Raw genomic sequence first — 18,262 nt, forward strand, 5'->3', positions numbered from 1 at the left:
TTTGCCGCGACCTCGCTTGGGACAAGTGGTTTCAGACAGTGTGTGTGTACTGTATGTTTATTTCAGAAGTATTGTATTTACTTATTTCTGTTACCTGTGCTTCTGTCTGTCATCTGTAATATGTCTTAGTGTTGATGGATAGAGCTGTTATGATCCATCCATTCAATTTCAGTAACTGCTTTGTCCTGAGGAGGGTGGTGGTAATCTAGATAGAGCCTATACCTACCAGAAGCAATAAGGGAATTTACTGTAGCGTCACCAATCCACCTGAACAGTATGTCTTTGGACCGTGGGAGGAAACCGGAGCACCTGGAGGAAACCCACGCAGACACAGGGAGAACATGCAAAACTCACACAGACTGGGTAAGGATTGAACATACACTCAGAGCTGTTATCATGCAAAATAAATCTGAGAAAAAACTGAAAATAATTATCAGTAGTAGGTATCCTATCAGGCATCATAAATACTAGGTAATGATCATTGTAAGTCGCTCTGGAGAAAAGAGTTTGCTCAATGAGTGAATGCAAGTTTGATTGATTCCAGAATTGTGCTCCAATTACTAGTCCAAAGCTTCCATGGACCTCATGTTTGGTGGCGTGTCACACACTCATGACAGCTCAGCATTGTGTTCCTGGAGCTTCTCACGTTCAGCGCGATCTGAGGACACTATGACTATCAGCTCGGGGAAAGTGACGGTCCAGCGCTGGAAGGGCCGACAACGGAGAGAATGAGGGATGGTTTGAGAAAGGAAAGGGGGGGAGAAGAAGGCGGGGACACAGGAGAAAGAGAAAACATGTGAGATTCACTGTCAAGAAGAAATATTGAATAATATACTGTCAAAGTACAGTTTGTACAGCTCCCGCCGCGTACACAGCACATCTCCGCGGCTCGAATCAGCCCGACCTGCGCAGCCACCGCTCGGCGCGAGGCGGAGAGCGCGCGCTGCGCGCGCACACGCGAAAGAGGCGCCCGCGCCACTTGTTGTAGCGGCAAGTTGGAGCCGTGACGGAGCATCCCGCGGCGAGGTCCGTCAGCGCTCGTCTCTCGGTGCTGTGCGCGTTCGCGTGTGTGCTCCACCATGAGCGCGGAATGCACGGGGTACTACAGCTCCGAGGACGTGTTCGTGGACGCGTTCACGTGTCCCAAGGCGGACAGCGCGGCCACGGCCGTTTTCTGCTGCGGATTCAACGACATCAAGTACTGCTGCGACGACCCCAACAGCTTCTTCCCCTATGAGTACGGCTACATGTGGTGGCTCAGGTGAGCGTCTCGACACAGCCCTGGCATTTGCGTCCGTTATTTTTTAAAAAAAAAAAAAAAAAAAAAAACAAAACAAAAAAAAGCACTGTCCTAAAATGTGAGGCGTTCGCGAGCCGCACTGAGTAAGTGGTTCTTCCGAAACCTGGCGATGCGCTCAGGAAAGTCAAGTGCGCCTCTTTGGCTTGTGTCGCCGGTTGTTCTACCTGCACCTGCATCACACACACAGTTCAAGACTTTCATCGAGCTTTTTTTTGGATGCACCGCGGGATGCATTGATTTCTTTCTGCAAACTGCAAGTTGTAGAAGAATCTGTCAGACTCAGCAATAATAATAATAATAATAATACTAATAATGACATTGTTGACTTTTTTTCGTAGATTTCATTGTTGATTTGAGGTTTGCTAATCCAGGTTCTTCATGAGATTTAGGATTAAAGCAATATGATCTCTGGAAGACATTTTTTAAACCTTTTTTTAAAATGTTTTTATATACACGACTAGTTAAAGGCAGGGGTTGCAAACCTGGTTGTTTACCATACCAGCTTTTCATGATTTTTTAAAGTTTTCCTTACACTTTTCACCAAAGTGACTTAGAATGTTGAGCTACCAACAATTATTTTCATAGCTGGGTACTTTTACTGGAGGAATTTAGGGTAAGTACCGTGCTTAAGGATACTGTAGCTGGAGGTGGGATTGAAATCTGCAACATTTGCACCCAAAAGGCAGCAGCTGTAACCACTACACTACCAGCCCCCTCTACTATTTTTTGAAAATAATTTTGTGAACAACATGTAGATATTTCTATGTGTACAGAGCAAGACATAGGAAAGGTCAAGGGTTACCATATATTGCACCTTTGATCACCTAGCACTTTCTGATAATTTCCAGAATGGTTTCCAGGCAGTCCAGAATTCCTTAGAACTGTAGTCAAATCAAAAATGAATTCTTGAAATGAAACACATTTTTATTTATCTCTATTTTTCAGAACTTAAGTGAGAATGAGAGGAGAATGTCCAGCCTGTCTTGGTTATTGTGGTCTTTCTTGACCATGTGTTCAATGAACTGTATGTAGCACAAGGGATTTATTGAAACCCCTTGTCCCTTATGTAACATATTTTTCCTTCAGCATTCTTCCCCAGTGCATTTCCAGTTCTGGCTGCTCTTTAATCAGCACTTTTTTTCATATCGTTTTTCACGTTCAATTTCATATACCTGAAGATCTCATATTCAGTGGTACTGACTGAAGAAGTTTAAAGTCTCCATGCTGTCCTTGTGTGACAGTCTTTAAGACCAAGAACAGTTTTTTTCTGTTGGATTTTTTTTGTTGGCATAGGTTCATGGTCCTAAAGTTCTTCTGTGGTACCAAATTGACATATTTACCTTTTTTCTCTGGAGTTGCTTCTGAGCACTTATGCAAGGCAATACCATCAGAATTCATTATTTCACAGGTGCAGGAAATTATTCACATTTATTTATTTAGCAGACACTTTTCTCCAAAGCGACTTCCAATGGATACTATGTAGTATTACTATCAGCCCACACACCTTATTCACCGCAGTGACTTACACTGCTAGATACACTACTTACACTGGGTCACTCATCCATACATCAGTGGAACACACTCTCTCTTTTACACACACTATGGGGGAACCTGAACAGCATGTCTTTGGACTGTGGGAGGAAACCAGAGCACCCAAAAGAAACCCACACAGACACAGGGAGAACATGCAAACTCCACACAGACTGAGCACAGATTGAACCCATGCCCTCTGGCACTACCCAGGTGCTGTGAGACAGCAGCATTACTTGCTGTGCCACCTGATTTTATAGACATATCGTTGTGTAACTCATCTCTAAATATCAGAATCATACCTTTAGATGTGTTTGAACTTCCTGTATATTTGGTTCCTTCTGGTCTGAAGTCACATTTTATTTACTATTTTAGAACTACTCTAAGTTCTTTTATAGCTAGTAAAAGACAGAAATACAGTACATTTACATTTATTGATGTAGCAGGTGCTTTTCTCCAAAGCGACGTACATCTCATAGAAAATACAATGTGTGCATTACATTAGGAGAAAGACACACAGCTGCAAATGTGTGATTCTTAAGTACAGTTATTATATTTCCTTCACCAGATGCACCAATCTTCACCACACAAGTAGCTGCATAAACCTTTACCAGAATTTTGCCGATTCCTAATCACCTTCCTATAGTATTTTTTTTTTGACATACATATAAACATTTTCATTACTTTGCAGGAGTAGCTTTTAAAGGATTGATCCGAGCATGATCATGAACATTTATACCTTACATGAACTTGAGAGATCATGGGCAAAATGAGTCCTGAAGAGATAAGTTTCAAGACCCCTTTTAAACGAAGAGTGGACAAAGATTCAGCAGTTCTGAGCGAGAGGGAGAGGTCATTCCACCACAATGGAGCCAGAATTGAGAACCTCCATGCTTTACCTTTCGTGCATGGGACCACCAAGCGGGCAGGTGTGGAAGAGCCTAGCAATCTGGTTGGCGTGCAGTGAATGATCAAGTTTTTTAGATAGGTGGGTGCAGTTCTATTGATGCATTTGTAGGCCATAACCAGGGTCTGAAATTAGATCCAGGCAGCTATGGGAAGCCAGTGCAGAGAAACGAATAGAGGACATACATGGGGACGCTTTAGCAAGTCAAACACAACTCGGGCAGCAGCTGTATCAGTTGTAGAGATCTGATGGCGGTAGCGGGAAGACCACACAAGAGAGACTTGCAGTAGTCCAGAGGGGATGTCACCATGGCCTGGACAAGTAGTCGTGCAGAGTCTGTTGTGAGATAAGATGTATCTGCAGGTCCGGGTTGTGGCGTTGATGTGCTAATAGAAAGATAGACTTGCGTCAATCTAGTAGTAGAAGTAGGCAGAATGAGTGAGCTGTCCAGTTTGAATTACAGTCATATAGTTGGTTCCCGACTTACAGACTTAGCTGGGACCAAGAATAGGGGGCTTTCTAAGTCAAATGTGACATGGAGCAGGCCAGGGGCTCATCATCAGTTCTATACACAGCTATCTGTGTAATGCATGCTCACAAAAACTGTAGTTTTGGACTAAGCAACTTTACTTTGAGAATCTCATGTCTGCATTTGTATCTCTCCATCTGTTGTGGCTTTTGTTTACTTAGTTGTACATCGCTTTGGAGAAAGTGTCTGTTAAATTCATAAATACAAATGTCAAGAAGCCCAGACAGCTCTGTGGTGTTGGGGCCAACAGTGGGGTTATTTGGATTGTCTTTCTCCCATTGAGCAGAACGAGGATTGTGAGGAGGCAGACAGTTCGTCCCTCAGGTGAGCTGAGACCCTCATGCACATGTCAGAGTGTTCTGAGCCCACTGACAGGAGTATTTAATCTGAATCTTTATATATATATCACAAAAAATATATTGCGGCTGGGGTGCGGTGGCGCAGTGGGTTGGACCGCAGTCCTGCTCTCCGGTGGGTCTGGGGTTCAAGTCCCGCTTGGGGTGCCTTGCGGCGGACTGGCGTCCCGTCCTGGGTGTGTCCCCTCCCCCTCCGGCCTTACGCCCTGTGTTGCCGGGTAGGCTCCGGTTCCCCGTGACCCCGTAAGGGACAAGCGGTTCTGAAAATGTGTGTGCGTGTGTATATTGTGGCACACAGCACTCTCCATTTGAATGGGTTGCAGAGAGTCACAGCAGCAGCATTCCTTTTGAATGTTTGATTAGAACACCAGTGCACAGCAAAACAACGTTCCTGATCCAAGTACCCTGTTTCATCAAGGACCTACACATCAAGGCAGCCTTCCTAGCTTGTTTAGCACACCTAGGCTTTTTGTTTTCCTACTGGCAAACACCCCATTATTTTCCCCATAAGTCACGCATCTCCATCTGAGTGTCTCTGCTAATGTAATGCACACATTGTATTTTCTATGAAATGTACATCACTTTGGAGAAAAGTGTCTGCTAAATGAATAAATGTAAATGTATTTACAATACAGTGTAAATAATTAAGTCCAATTAAGAACCCTGGCTCAGAAATATACCAGGATGTTACTACTTTCCTGCGGTTCTGTGATATATTCTTTTACTCCTTTAAGTGTGGATGACAACTGCATATCGACTTGGAGCCAGAGATATTACGTGTAGGTGGAGGTTGAGAGAACGGTGGCTCTTCGCTGATAGGTCAAAACTGGTAGATGTGAAAGGTGTAGCATCATCTACAGCGTATTTACCTTCAGTTTGCTTCTTTTCCACCTTCGCCACTTCTCTGAAAAACCTTAAGACAGCATTTGCTCTCTGTTGGGCCTTCAGGTGAAGCTTTGCCATGTGATTTGAATGAGGGTACCAAAAAAAAAAACAAATATGAGAACTTTCTCAGAAAAGTTTGTATCAGCAAAAAGTTTGTTACTTGAAAGTGTGTAAGTCGGGGAACAAATCTGTAAATGTTCTAGTACAAAAAGATCCTCTGAAGCTACAATTTTACTCATTTTTTTTATTTGCTATGGACAGGGCTAATCTTGGTTAGCTGACTGAACTTCAGATAAGCTTTGCATTATATACAAAGCTTTCCATTCCTTTGGTACTTTTCAGCTCAGAGGCTTTTACAGTGTTTATGAATTTTCTGTTGAGGCTGGCATTGAAATACTTGAAGGTCGGACAGGCATCTACCACATATTTTCCTCAATGTAAGTCAATGCTTCTGTTTTCTATAATATGGGGCATTTTCTTACAGATCGCAAATTTTGTGCAATTATCATATTTCAGCCTCATTACAGAGGGGGTGGGCAGGTGATAGATGAGACCTAGCTCTCAGTTTATCCTTTCTCTTTCTCTCTCCTTCTTCTTTTGGAAGTCTGGGGGCTCTTGTAGGCCTGTCCATTGCTGCTGTCGTTCTCCTGGCCTTCATCATCACCGTGTGTGTCCTCTGCTACCTCTTCATTGCCACCAAGCCCAGTCGGCTGGATAACGGCCTCCCGCTACAAGCTACAGGTACCATGGTAGATCGAATAAAATTTAAGGAGTAAATGAGTGTGGAGTGGCAAATTTTCCTTACATTTGATGAAAATTTTATGTAAATTTGAAGGTAAAGATCAGCCAAAAGCTGAATTGGTCCTTGTTGCAAAAAGACTTTTCATACTCTGTGACAAATGGTGTTCCTTATGCATAGTAATTTAATCAAAGCTTTGCACTGAACTGAAATGACAGAGAAAAAAGCACTCAGAGATATTATTCAGTCTTTAATGGCACTGGACAGGGCTTAAAAAAATTTAAAATGCAGTATACACTTCTTGGGTTAGCTGTCTGCATAGCTTGTCTAAATCTATATAGAACAGTGTTACTCAAACCAGCAGGTGTGCACTTTTGCTGGTGCTGGCTGAGGGTTTCTTGTATGTTCGACTTGTCATTCCAGCTGAGCACTTAATTTGCTGTGGGTTACCTGTGGTTTGGATGAATTGCATGATTCAGACCATGCAGAACCAGATTCAATATACTTTTTCAATTGTGTGAAGCACAATTCATTTTGATCCAAGAAAACTGTTTGTTTGTTGTACGTGAATTTACAATGTTTCACATATCTGATTCTTGAAATAAAAACTGATGAAGTTATTTTGATACTCATTTTGATGTGTCAGTACATAGCTGTTGCAAGAACTATTGGATTGAAATGACTGCAAAATTAATAACAATTTTATGGAGAAAATGTAAGTCTTGGAAGTAGATGTTTTCTCATGCACATTCCTCAGATAGCACACATTGAGTTTAGCACATGTATAATGTAATGTGAATCCTCTACTAAAGCATTCAGATTAAAATTATTTGAATTGTGTAAGGCGTTCAGTCAGTAGTTCCATCAGTAATTAAATAGTACAAATGTTAGTAGAGATGGATGGTGTCTCAAGCTAGTTCTGTCTGTAAATTTGAACATTCCAAGAAAGTCCTATTGTCTGTGTTGGAAAGGTTAGTTTTTAGTAAAGCTGAACTTACATAGCACTGAAAAGAAATTACCACACTGTCAGCAGTTTTTTTCTGTGAATGGCACCTTTTACTGGAATGGAACATGCAGGCAACAAACTGCTGAAACAACGTCAACAATTTACAATAAAACGGTGTTTGATCACTTGTCACTTGAAACATGCAAATGGAAGAAAACTGAAATGGGTCATTCATGCAGGTTATGGATGTTTGTGGGGCAGAGGTGGTTCCAGATAAATTATGGCATCTGGTAATCAAAACAAAGATCATAAAGAAGAGGGAAAGTAATAACACACTGAAATGTCACACCACAAACTATAAACTCACCAGAGACGCACAACGACAACGGCGCAGTGGCACAATGAGTATTGCTGCTGTCTCACAGCACCTGGGTGGTGCAAGAGGATATGTGTTTGACTCCCCCTCGGTCTGTGTGCAATTTGGATGTTCTCCCTATGTCTGCATGGGTTTCCTCCCACATGCTGTTCAGGTTCCCCCATAGTGTGTGAGTGACAGAGAGAGAGTGTGTTCCACTGATGTATGGATGAGTGACCCAGTGTAAGCAGTGTATCTAGCAGTGTAAGTCACTGCGGTGAATAAGGTGTGTGGGCTGATAACAATACATAGAGTTCATGGGAAGTTGCTTTGGAGAAAAGTGTCTGCTAAATAAATAAATGTAAACCACAAAGGTGGGTGCTCAGCTCTCACTCCTTTCCTTCACTCTCTGTGTTCCAGTCAGCTGAGCTCTTTTTATTCCATAATGGGAGAATTAGTCCCAGTCAAGGCTAAGTACGCTTCATTTCCCGAGATAATTAATCATCATGGTGACCTGTAGCCAAGATCTGTGCTTCAACTCCTTGTTGTCACATAAGGACAGAAGTAGTTAATAACCCCATTCTTTGTGTAAAATTATTGAACTGGGAATTCTTGCTAACCTTTGTTTTGTACTTCAAAGTTTTTTTTTTTTTGCATGGTTTTTTCCTGCATGTTTTTTTTGGGCTAATATTTTCCTTATTCAAGGGGGGTGCGGTGGCGCAGTGGGTTGGACCACAGTCCTGCTCTCCGGTGGGTCTGGGGTTCGAGTCCCGCTTGGGGTGCCTTGCGGCGGACTGGCGTCCCGTCCTGGGTGTGTCCCCTCTCCCTCTGGCCTTACGCCCTGTGTTACCGGGTAGGCTCCGGTTCCCCGTGACCCCGTATGGGACAAGCGGTTCTGCAAATGTGTGTGTGTGTGTGTATTTTCCTTATTCTACATTTCTGAGAAATAAATGAAGATTTTTATGTTAAATAGATGCCAAGGACAAGAAAAGAGGGGAAAAAAATGGTTTTCTTTGTCAGGTGATTGATGACAGTTCGTCTTGCCAATAGTTGTAATGGATTTTTTTATTACAGAGTATACAGTAACTCACTGATCATAAATATTTTGTGTATAAGAAATTTCAGTAGGGTTAAATTATACCCATTGTTATCTATTTTAGTTTAGCCACAGGAAATGACGTTACAGTAACTGTCTGCACACTGTCTGTATCCCATTTTCTGCTAATAAATCCAATTTTTCTACTGAGGATAGAGGCTACAGTGAAATTTTACTTTGACTGATTGCCTTTCCATGAGCAAAAATAACTGCAAAGCAAATGTTTTGAGAACAAGTCCCTTGAATGACCCAAATCATTTATTGCTTATTAATTATCACTTAGAACCTCAAGATTGCTGCTCATGTGTAGCAGCGCCATTGTAATATATTGTAACGACCCGTGTTACTGTGTGTTTAGGCGGGAAGATTTCCTTGTTGTAAATAGTTGAATTGTGGGTAAATTGTAAATAGAGGGTTCAACCACTAGGGCAATTTATGGGGAAACTAAGGGGGTGACTGTGTTTAGCTTTTGGGGGAAAGAGGTAGCCTGGGGACATTAAGCAAGTTAAGAAGGCTAGCTGGTGTTGCAGGTCCTTGAAGGAAGGTTTTTTTTTTTGGACTGAGAGTATTATTTCCCCGTGTGCTAGTGTTCAAGAAAAATGTTTGAGATGAATGCTGCCTTTGTGTCCTTTTTCACTCTCTCCAAACCCACAGTGCTGCATGCTATAATATACACACACACACACACACACACACACACACACACACACACACACACACACACACACACACACACACACACACACACACATTTTCAGAACCGCTTGTCCCTTACGGGGTCACAGGGAACCGGAGCCTACCCGGCAACACAGGGCGTAAGGGGACACACCCAGGACGGGACGCCAGTCCGCCGCAAGGCACCCCAAGCGGGACTTGAACCCCAGACCCACTGGACAGCAGGACTGCGGTCCAACCCACTGCGCCACCGCACCCCACTCTGCTATAATATAATGGTTCACAAAAATGAAAACATTTATTTCTGCATCTGGAGGGTCATGGAGGTTTTAACAGAAACACTTTGATATCTGTGTCTATTCTTCTCATTTTCACTCGAATTTAAAAGTAACAGTTTCATTGTCCAGAATGACAGCGATTCAGACAGAAAATAATTCAGATTTTCCTTGTTTCGTACAAGCCTCACTGCATCTTGCTTTGGAGCCAACCTGAAAAAAGGTTCTGGCAGTTTTATTGCACAGACCCATGACATTTCCAAAATTAAGGAATTTTTTTCAACCATTATTTACATCCCAATTATTGTGAACACACACACACATTTTCTGAACCGCTTGTCCCATACGGGGTCGCGGGGAACCAGAGCCTACCCGGCAACTCAGGGTGTAAGGCCGGAGCGGGAGGGGACACACCCAGGACGGGACGCCAGTCTGCCGCAAGGCACCCCAAGTGGGTTATTGTGAACAGTCATTTAATATTTCAAAGTAAGAATATGATCTTATGACGGTTACCATTGAAAAAATAAAGACTGCACTTACAAAAGGAAAATAAAAATATAGATTGAATATTGAGCTAAATTAGTGTATTTTATCATAGCTGATATTTTAAATGTACTCTAACTTTTATGTATATGAACTAGTGTTGTCATTGCTAAAGTGACATGATGGGTATAGAAACTTCAGCAGAACTTGAAAAGTTGGATTATTTAACGTTTTTCTTTTTTCCCCCCAAAACTATTTAAAAGTTACCCAGAAAGTGAATCATTTACTGTGAAATCTGTCCTCTTAGCTGGAGGAAAAGTTGTTCATGACTCACCTACATGGCTGTAGCAGAGAAAAATCTATAGGTAAAGATGAGTTACAGAAGAAAGCATTGCGGAGGCAACTGGGCAAATAGTGTGTCTAGGTGATTTTTACATAGAACAGTATTAATCACGTCTCAAAACTAAAACCAGGAATCTACCTCTATGGACTCTGTATAACTTTGTTCACAATCAGGTGCACAAATGTAATCAATAAATTAAACAAATGAGATAAATAATCAAAAGACTCTTGATAATGCATGTGTCACTTGATTCCTATATGGAAACATGGATGTGAAAATAATTAAATTTTTGAAAGAATGAGTATGTGTATCTAATGAGGTGCATTTTAATACACTGTAGGCAGTATAGTCTGCTTCGTCGCTCGCTTCCATTTGTAATGCTAAATAACAGAAGACGTATTTGTAGTTTATTGGATACTTTCCCAAGAATCTTAACTATTCACATTGTTATTGTTTCTTTTAGGCCAAGTGACTCACAGTTTTACATATCCGCAAAGCTGTGTAATTCATATGGGTACCTTTTCATGAGGATTTGAAACTGCAGCCTTCAGGTTACAACTGTCTCCTTAACCACTACATTTATATTTGCATTTACATTTCTTCATCTAGCAGATATATTTCTCTCTAAACTGACGCACATATCAGAGAAAAATACAATCAGTGCTTTACATCCCCTTCAGTGCAGCTCAGGGTCATTTATGCAACAGCAAAGTAAGTTAGGTGTGTACTGCATATGTTCACTTCTTTTGTGTTCCAGGTTCTGACCCCACTGCTTTGGAAGGACCCAGCCAATGCAGCGTCCCCAGTGGGCCACAGGGTCTCCGCAAGCACTTCCCGAGCCGTAAACTGGACTGTGACAACCAGCCTGCTGAACCAGACCGCCTGTTCCAACGCTGCTTCATGGCTACTGTCACCACGGTGAAGAGGGAGGGTCCCTAGCTCTGCTCCACACACACAGGACAAGCTGCTCAGAAGCCATTGACTGGGGATCCTGGTCTAGTCAGAAGGCAGAATTCTCGTGCTCTCTGCTTAGTGTGAAATGTGGCTGTGACATTACTAACATGAAGACAAAATTATGTCTTGCCCAGTGAACTGTGTCAGAAACTGAGGCTCTAGATAATTAGCTGAATCAGCTGTATATAATGCTATATGCCCTCGACTACCGCAGTCCATTCACACAAGGAAGTCCTTTTTGAATAAGTGCAATTGCACAACAGCTCATTTTGATTTCTTCACCCCAGATGGATACACCACCTATGAATTACTGCAGGGCATTTATTCCTACCTGATGTAACACCATAGATTCAGCTGGGAAAGACCTGCATTTAGACTCCAGGGGAAATTGTCACCCGACCGAGAAACTGTGTGGCATCGACTATTGTAACTCGACCATGTATCATATGACCTTGTCTTGCATGCTGATTCTCAATGTGAACTCTGTTACAGTCATTCTTCTTGTGAAGGTATTAGTCATTTGTCCAAGTACATTTACTTGGCCATTTCAAGTGCCAAAGTAATGCTGAAGTGCCCTTGCCTTTTAAGCCCTGGCTGAGCTCAAATGATCAAAGCAACATTCAGCTAAATTTTCTTACACAGCACAGGCAGATGATGAAGTGCCAGTTCTAGAATCAGTTTGTTACAATAGGGTTTCGCCGCTATAAGTTAATATAATTTGATGTGTGCAACATTTGAAATTTCCTTTTATATCAGTTCGTATGGAAATTAATATTTTAAAAACAAAACATCATATTTAAACATTTGGCTTCTTTCAAAATTTGGATGTTGTAATGCATCTTAAGAGTATTCTCATACTCCCAGTTGATCCAAGCCTGTATGCTTTGCAATGAAAAGAATATATGCACTGTTTTTCAGTTCTTCATGAAATTGCTGAAGGTATCTGAGCTCAAGTAAGCTGTTCTTCTAGTGAATAAGATACAGAAAGAAAACTTTGCTTTTTTATTTTTAATGGATTTAATGACCATTTCAAATTTAAGTAATAAATAATATTACTTATATAAATTTCTGTGTGTATATATTTCTGATTTTGTATTCCAGTACACAAAACAAGAAAACTGTAATGACTAAGTTGAAACACTTTTACATTACACATCTTTCATATTTTTCAATAAAAAGCTAACTATTCATGTTCTTCTTAATCCTGCTTGGGCTATGCATTTTGATATGGGTATGAATCTCTTATTCTGAGTACAGTTAAATGAAAATGACTGATCTGTCAATGAATGGATTGAGGGATGGAATGGATTGAATAACCTATTAAATCTCCTCCACAATATTAGAAAATCTGAAGCAAAAAGAATATTTAAAAAATGACTCAGTTCTTAACTGTCCTGTGATAGCTTTAAACAAATAATCATACTCTCATAATTTGTGTTCAGTAGTGGTTAAGGATATTTCTTTCTAATCTGAAGATTGTTGTTCAGCATTGATCAAGGAATTATCATGAATTTTTGAGGAAAAATATAGTACTCTACTGTGAAAATGGGTAAATTACTGAAAGCCAATTTAGATGAAGGCATCAGCTAAATACATATAATAGTAAAGAGGAATATGCAGACCTTAATGTTGCATTAGTCTTGATTTGATTCAGTCCTGCAAAGGCTGTAAACAGCAGTCTGTTGAAATTAACATTGATCTGCTGCGCCAGCCCTTTTTTTCCCAATTAAATTTGTTTGAGTCTGTCCTTGTATTTCTGTGATTTCCGAACAAATAGTCCGGTGAAGATTTCAAAGGCACACAGCCTGAAATACCATCTTGTACATCTGTATATAAAGCACTGTGGCAGCCTCATCTGTAAGGCAGTAATCACCATCTTCAGAGTAAACTGGTTTTGTGTTATAATGAAAAGCCAGTAATATCAGGGAAATTTTGTTGGATAAGCAAGTCAATTAAAATCTGATTGAGATATAATTTGAAAGCGAGAAGGCAGACCTTTTTTTCTTCTGTTCATCAGAACTATGACAAAGCTTTCATTAAAGTACTTACATAATGTTTAGCCATCTAAGCAAATGAAAGAAATTATAATAATGAAAAACAGTATATGAAGTGATGGTGAAATAACCTCCATCTTAGCATCTATATTAATTGACTCTCATAAAAATATTTTCTTTTTCATACACCTCTGTGGAAAAAAACTGAATACTCTGTGACTGTGCACATTGAAATAACTAGATAATTTTTGAAGCAGTGCAGTATGTTTCTTGATGGTACAATGGCAGTTCTCACACAAGGTTTTTTAAAGGATCCAGTTACACCTTTAGACTTTAGTGGCATATATAAATTTCTTGTTGCTTAAATTGCCAGCATGTGGTTACTTCATAAGCTTCATCTCCTTTTGGTTTAAATAAGAAATGAATTATAAAGAAAGAATAGTAATATTTTTAGCTATTGGTCCATGTGTGAGTGCGTCAGGTAGGGCTGTGGTGAAATTCCTGGCTACACAGGCTACATCGGATGTTAGTCCTTTCCAGAACTGTTTCTATACGTTTGTAAATACACACACACACACACACACACACACACACACACACACACACACACACACACACACACATTTTCGGAACCGCTTGTCCCACACGGGGTCACAGGGAAACGGAGCCTACCTGGTAACACAGGGCGTAAGGCCGGAGGGGGAGGGGACACACCCAGGATGGGACGCCAGTCTGCCGCAAGGCACCCGAACCCCAGACCCACTGGAGAACAGGACCCGGTCCAACCCACTGCGCCACCGCGGCCCCCCTTGTTTGTAAATAAATCATTCAAAATAATTTTGTTAACTTTTTTCTTCATAACTTTTACAAAGGCTCCAGGATCTCACTCGATATTTTATTTCTGTTCATATCCATTACAAAGTGAAGGTTGGTAGCCAGGAACTTTGAAAAGGCCAGGAATCGTTGGACACATGGGAGTATCGGCTCAAGTGAGGTTCCACAAGGAGGCACGGAATCCCGGTCCTTTTATTCTGTGCCACCTTGATGAGAGGCAGGTGCGGGTGAGATACGTGCGAAAGGTTCCTGATCGCCTTCCGACAAATTTTTTTTTTAAAGATACACAAACATCCATCCATCCATCTTCCTCCGCTTTTATCCGGGGCCGGGTCGCGGGGGCAGCAGTCCGAGCAGAGTCCTCCAGACTTCCCTCTCCCCGCACACCTCCTCCAGTTCCTCTGGGGGAACCCCAAGGCGTTCCCAGGCCAGCCGGGAGACATAGTCTCTCCAACGTATCCTGGGTCTGCCCCGAGGCCTCCTCCCAGTGGGACAAGCCCGGAACACCTCCCCAGGGAGGCGTCCAGGAGGTATCCGGAACAGATGCCCAAGCCACCTCAACTGGCTCCTCTCGATGCGGAGGAGCAGCGGCTCTACTCCGAGCTCCTCCCGGGTGACTGAGCTCCTCACCCTATCCCTAAGGGTGCGCCCAGCCACTCTGCGGAGGAAACTCATTTCTGCCGCTTGTATCCGCGATCTCATTCTTTCGGTCATGATCCAAAGTTCATGACCATAGGTGAGGGTAGGAACGTAGATCGACCGGTAAATTGAGAGCTTCGCCTTACGACTCAGCTCCCTCTTCACCACAACAGACCGGTACAATGACCGCATTACTGCGGACGCTGCACCGATCCGTCTGCCAACCTGCCGCTCCATTTTTCCCTCACTCGTGAACAAGACCCCGAGATACTTAAACTCCTCCACTTGAGGGAGCAACTCCCCCCTAACCCGGAGGGGGCAATCCACCTTTTTCCGACTGAGAACCATGGCCTCGGATTTGGAGGTGCTGATTCTCATCCCCGCCGCTTCGCACTCGGCTGCAAACCTCCCCAGTGCACGCTGCAAGTCTTGACTTGATGAAGCCAACAGGACCACATCGTCCGCAAAAAGCAGAGACGAGATCTCGCGGCCACCAAAACAGACACCCTCCGTTCCCTGACTGCGCCTAGAAATTCTGTCCATAAAGATAATGAACAGAATCGGTGACAAAGGGCAGCCCTGGCGGAGTCCAACATGCACCGGGAACAGGTCTGACTTACTGCCGGCAATGCGAACCAAGCTCCTGCTCTGGTCATACAGGGAACGAACAGCCCGTAACAACGAGCCCTGAACCCCATAATCCCAAAGTACCTCCCACAGGATGCCACGAGGGACACGGTCGAATGCCTTCTCCAGGTCCACAAAACACATATGGACTGGTTGGGCAAACTCCCACGAACCCTCCAGCACCCTAGTGAGGGTATAGAGCTGGTCCAGTGTTCCACGGCCAGGGCGAAAACCGCATTGCTCCTCCTGAATCCGAGGTTCGACTATTGGTCGGATTCTCCTTTCCAGTACCCTGGCATAGACTTTCCCAGGGAGGCTAAGGAGTGTGATCCCCCTGTAGTTGGAACACAATCTCCGGTCCCCCTTCTTAAAAAGAGGGACCACCACCCCGGTCTGCCAGTCCAGAGGCACCGTTCCCGAACTCCACGCAATGCTGCAGAGGCGTGTCAGCCAAGACAGCCCCACGACATCCAGAGACTTGAGAAACTCGGGGCGGATCTCATCCACCCCCGGAGCCTTGCCGCCGAGGAGTTTTTTGACTTCCTCAGCAACTTCAGCCAGGGTAATGGATGAGTCCCCCTCCAAGTCCCCAGCCTCAGCTTCCCCTACGGAAGGCGTGTCGGAGGGATTGAGGAGATCCTCAAAGTACTCCTTCCACCGCCCGAGGACATCCTCAGCTGAGGTCAGCAGCACGCCACTTCAACTGTAAACAGTGTTCGTGGAACACCGCTTCCCCCTTTGAGTCGCCGGACGGTTTGCCAGAATCTCTTTGAGGCCGACCGAAAGTCTTCCTCCATGGCCTCTCCGAACTCCTCCCAAGCCCGAGTTTTTGCCGCGGCGACTGCCAGAGCCGCGCTCCGTTTGGCCCGTCGGTACCTGTCAGCTGCTTCAGGAGTCCCATGAGCCAGCCAGGCCCGATAGAACTCCTTCTTCAGCTTGACGGCATCCCTTACTTCCGGTGTCCACCACCGTGTTCGGGGATTGCCTCCGCGGCAGGCGCCGGAGACCTTATGGCCGCAGCTCCGAACCGCCGCCCCGACAATGGAGGCGCAGAACATAGTCCATTCAGACTCAATGTCCCCCACCTCCCTCGGGACCTGGTTGAAGCTCTGTCGGAGGTGGGAGTTGAAGACCTCTCTGACAGGGGCCTCCGCCAAACGTTCCCAACAGACCCTCACTATGCGTTTGAGCCTGCCAGGTCTGTCCAGTTTTTTCCCCCGCCATCGAATCCAACTCACCACCAGGTGGTGATCAGTTGACAGCTCAGCCCCTCTCTTCACCCGAGTGTCCAAGACATATGGCCGAAGGTCAGAAGAAACGACTACAAAGTCGATCATCGACCTCCGACCTAGGGTGTCCTGGTGCCAAGTGCACTGATGGACACCCTTATGCATGAACATGGTGTTCGTTATGGATAAGCCGCGACTAGCACAGAAATCCAATAACAACTCACCGCTCGGGTTCAGATCAGGGAGGCCGTTCCTCCCAATCACGCCTCTCTAGGTATCACTGTCGCTGCCCACGTGGGCATTAAAGTCCCCCAGTAGAACGACAGAGTCCCCAGTGGGAGTGCTTTCCAGCACGCCCCCCAGGGACTCTAAAAAGGCCGGGTACTCTACACTGCCGCTAGGCGCATAAGCACAAACGACAGTGAGAGACCGCTCCCTGACCCGAAGGCGTAGGGAGACGACCCTCTCATTCACCGGGGTAGACTCCAATACATGGCGGCTGAACTGGGGGGCTATTAATAAGCCCACACCAGCCCGCCGCCTCTCACCTTGGGCAACGCCAGAATAGTGGAGAGTCCACCCTTGATCGAGAAGAGTGGTTCCAGAACCCAAGCTTTGAGTGGAAGTGAGCCCGACTATATCTAGACGGTATCTCTCAACTTCCCACACCAGCTCAGGCTCCTTCCCCGCCAGTGAGGTGACATTCCAAGTCTCAAAAACCAGAGTTGGCGCCCGAGGTTTGGGTCGGCCGGGCACTCGGCCCCGACCACCGCCCAAATCACAATGCACCGGCCCCTGACGGTTTCTCCGGCAGGTGGTGAGCCCACCGAAGAGCGGCTCCACGTCATGGATTTGGGCTGAGCCCGGCCAGGCTCCATGGGCATAGACCTGGCCACCAGGCGCTCGCATGTGAGCCCCCCCCCCAGGCCTGGCTCCAGGGTGGGGCCCCGGTGACCCCATACCGGGCGGGGTAAACGAAAGCCTTGATTTTTTCTTCATAAGGGGTTTTCGAACCGCGCTTTGTCTCGACCTGTCTGCCATGGGAGACCCTACCAGGGGCATATAGCCCCAGACAACATAGCTCCTGGACTCATTCAGGCACTCAAACCCCTCCACCACGGTAAGGTGGCGGTTCACGGAGGAGAGATACACAAACATTTATGTACAATACAGGAGTAGCGGCTGTGTAAAGGCTTATCATGATAATGGGCGATAAATTGAATCTGGAAGAGGTGAGTTTTCAGACCCTTTTGAAATGTGGACAGAGTTTCAGTAGTTCTGAGCGAAAGGGGGAGGTCGTTCCACCACAGCGGAGCCAGAACCGAGAACCTCTGTACTTTACCTTTCATGCGCGGGACCACCAACCGGGTAGAAGTCGAAGAGCGAAGCGGTCTGGTTGGGGTGTAGTGGTTGATCAAGTCTTGTAAATAGCTAGGAGCAGCTCTATTGATGGATTTGTAGGCAATAACCAGGGTCTTAAATTTTGGCTGAAGGAACCATAATTATAGAGAAGCATATGAATTCATATAATTTTAATGAAGTCATATACATGGGTGAAAATGCACA

The 18,262-nt window shown here is 44.4% G+C and overlaps 1 protein-coding gene across 1 annotated transcript; it reads left to right on the forward strand.

The window, feature by feature from the left end:
- The first annotated feature begins 1,006 nt into the window (after positions 1 to 1,006).
- On the forward strand, positions 1,007 to 11,370 carry LOC108935111 (protein shisa-like-2A). The gene is made up of 3 exons (XM_018753402.2): positions 1,007 to 1,261; positions 6,112 to 6,248; positions 11,177 to 11,370. Exons 1-3 carry the CDS (start codon positions 1,080 to 1,082, stop codon positions 11,356 to 11,358), a joined length of 501 nt encoding a protein of 166 aa, XP_018608918.2. The 5' UTR covers positions 1,007 to 1,079; the 3' UTR covers positions 11,359 to 11,370.
- The last annotated feature ends 6,892 nt before the right edge of the window (positions 11,371 to 18,262 follow it).

The sequence above is a fragment of the Scleropages formosus genome, chromosome 3, assembly GCF_900964775.1.
Source record: "Scleropages formosus chromosome 3, fSclFor1.1, whole genome shotgun sequence".
NCBI lineage: Eukaryota > Metazoa > Chordata > Actinopteri > Osteoglossiformes > Osteoglossidae > Scleropages > Scleropages formosus.

Coding starts and splice junctions, on each gene's coding strand:
- LOC108935111 (XM_018753402.2), top strand. CDS start 1,080: ATGAGCGCGGAATGCACGGGGTACTACAGCTCCGAGGACGTGTTCGTG. Junction 1,262..6,111: donor GGCTACATGTGGTGGCTCAG/GTGAGCGTCTCG, acceptor TTCTTTTGGAAG/TCTGGGGGCTCTTGTAGGCC. Junction 6,249..11,176: donor CCTCCCGCTACAAGCTACAG/GTACCATGGTAG, acceptor TTTGTGTTCCAG/GTTCTGACCCCACTGCTTTG.